This window comes from Arachis ipaensis, chromosome B05, assembly GCF_000816755.2.
Source record: "Arachis ipaensis cultivar K30076 chromosome B05, Araip1.1, whole genome shotgun sequence".
NCBI lineage: Eukaryota > Viridiplantae > Streptophyta > Magnoliopsida > Fabales > Fabaceae > Arachis > Arachis ipaensis.
The window spans coordinates 31,693,728-31,695,584 of NC_029789.2; the positions used below are offsets into that span (position 1 = coordinate 31,693,728).

The 1,857-nt window shown below is 30.4% G+C and overlaps 1 protein-coding gene across 1 annotated transcript in view; it reads left to right on the forward strand.

Moving 5' to 3' along the window:
* LOC107643429 (glutathione S-transferase U17) overlaps window positions 1–1,739 on the forward strand; it is a 3,255-nt gene extending 1,516 nt beyond the window's left edge. The window contains exon 2 of the mRNA XM_016347074.2: window positions 1,158–1,739. Coding sequence (XP_016202560.1) covers window positions 1,158–1,550 — 393 coding nt within the window. The 3' untranslated portion in view covers window positions 1,551–1,739. The remainder of the gene's footprint in view (window positions 1–1,157) is intronic.

The window sequence follows — 1,857 nt, forward strand, 5'->3', positions numbered from 1 at the left end:
GGTCTTTTATTTTCAAATTATTCATGTAAAACTTGTGATTTTTTCTGAAGGTTTTGGTAAAGAAATGTTTAGAAATAAAATAAAACAAAATTGGTTCTTATTATTATTATCATACAAATCAAACCTTATATTGACTAAAAAATCAAAGGCCTACTCTTTTTTGCATTTGTATTCTTGTTAAAGAAAATAAAGAATTGGATAGTTAGTGTGAGTAGCTTGGATTTATGGATCAAACTCTTTTGAAGTAAGAAAATTGGTAAAATGAAAAATTAAAGTAGTAATATTCACACACAATAGAGATTATAAATTCAATAGTGATTAATTATTTATTTTGTCACTTTACATTTCTTGGAATTTTTTCCTAAAAGATTTTAGAAGTTTTTTTTCCTGAATTCATGATAATAGGCTTTGAAATTTAGTGAGTGAAACCCAAACCATTAGCAGCTTAGTGTAGATGAATTATGCCAGATGTCAATTAAGTTGGCTGAGAGTTCGTTAGAAGAAGTGGTTAGATATCATGAAGTGAGTGAGAGTTAGTTAAGGGTTGTTATTTAAGCGCGTGGCTTACGTTAATTATGAGGCTAGCTAGTATATAAGGTTTAGCCACATGATTCACTGGAAGGATTTTCCCATTCTGTTATGCAATGTGAAAATTCTCAACTCTTCTCTTCTCTTCTCTTCTCTTTCGATCTGTTTTCTAACTCCCATCTGTGATTTGCAAATTGCTTACCGATATTGTATATGTTGGCAATTAGTTGTTAGAGACAAAAAAAAAAGTATACAATGATAATTAAGACGTCCATTTTTCATACTTCAACTTCTTGTTTGAGTTTTCTGATTTGCAGAGAAGAGAAAATTAATTTCTCGTCTTTTTCTCCTTTATCTATTTCTTCCTTTTATTTTGTTTTGATCTAGTGGTGTGTAAAAGATAATATAGATCAAAGTTACTAAAATTTATAAAACCTAAAATCATATATAGATCATTAGCTGCTAGAGATAAAAAAGAGTTTATTTAAATTTGTGTTTTTCATACCAATTTCTGGAAGAAAAAAATCCTAAACAATCCAAATAGGACTCTTACATCCTTCTACTTGTCTATTCCTTTTATATTTTAGTCTTGAGTCAATTTATTTGTTGCATTTTAAATTTGGGTGTAGTTATTTGTTTGCACGATGAGCATTCTAGAAGCTGGTGAAGATGAAGAGCAAAAGAAGCCACACTTTGAGCAATTGGAGGAAGAAATACTTGTGAGGTTGGAAGAAGCATTCAACAAATACAGTGAAGGAAAGTCCTTCTTTGGAGGGAACAAGATTGGACTCATTGACATTATGTTTGGGAGCTTCTTGCCTGTTCTTGGTCTGATAGAAGAGATTAATGGAAAGAAGGTACTTGTCGATGACAAGTTTCCGGGGTTGGTGAATTGGGCTGCCAATTTCACTGCGAATTCGGCTGTGACCGGAACTCTTCCTGAGATTGACAGGCTTATTTTATTTGCCAAGGCTCAACAGCAAAAATGGGCTCTCGCTTATAAAGCTACCTCTGCCAACTAAAATTTTATTCGAATTCGTATGGAGATTGATTTTCTCTCCTTGGTTTGAATATTATATGTTTCTGTGGTGGTTTCTTTCTATGTATATTTGGTGTATGTGGGAGATGATATTGTATAACATTCAACGGAATACATGTTAAAGACAACTATATGCAAATTACAAAAGTTTAGGGGCGATTGGTTTTGGCTATTTTTATTTCCATTTTCAATGAAAATATAAATAAAATATAAAAATAGACAAAATATTTTTTTATATAAAAATAAAAATTATATATTTTTGATATATATATATATATATATATATATAT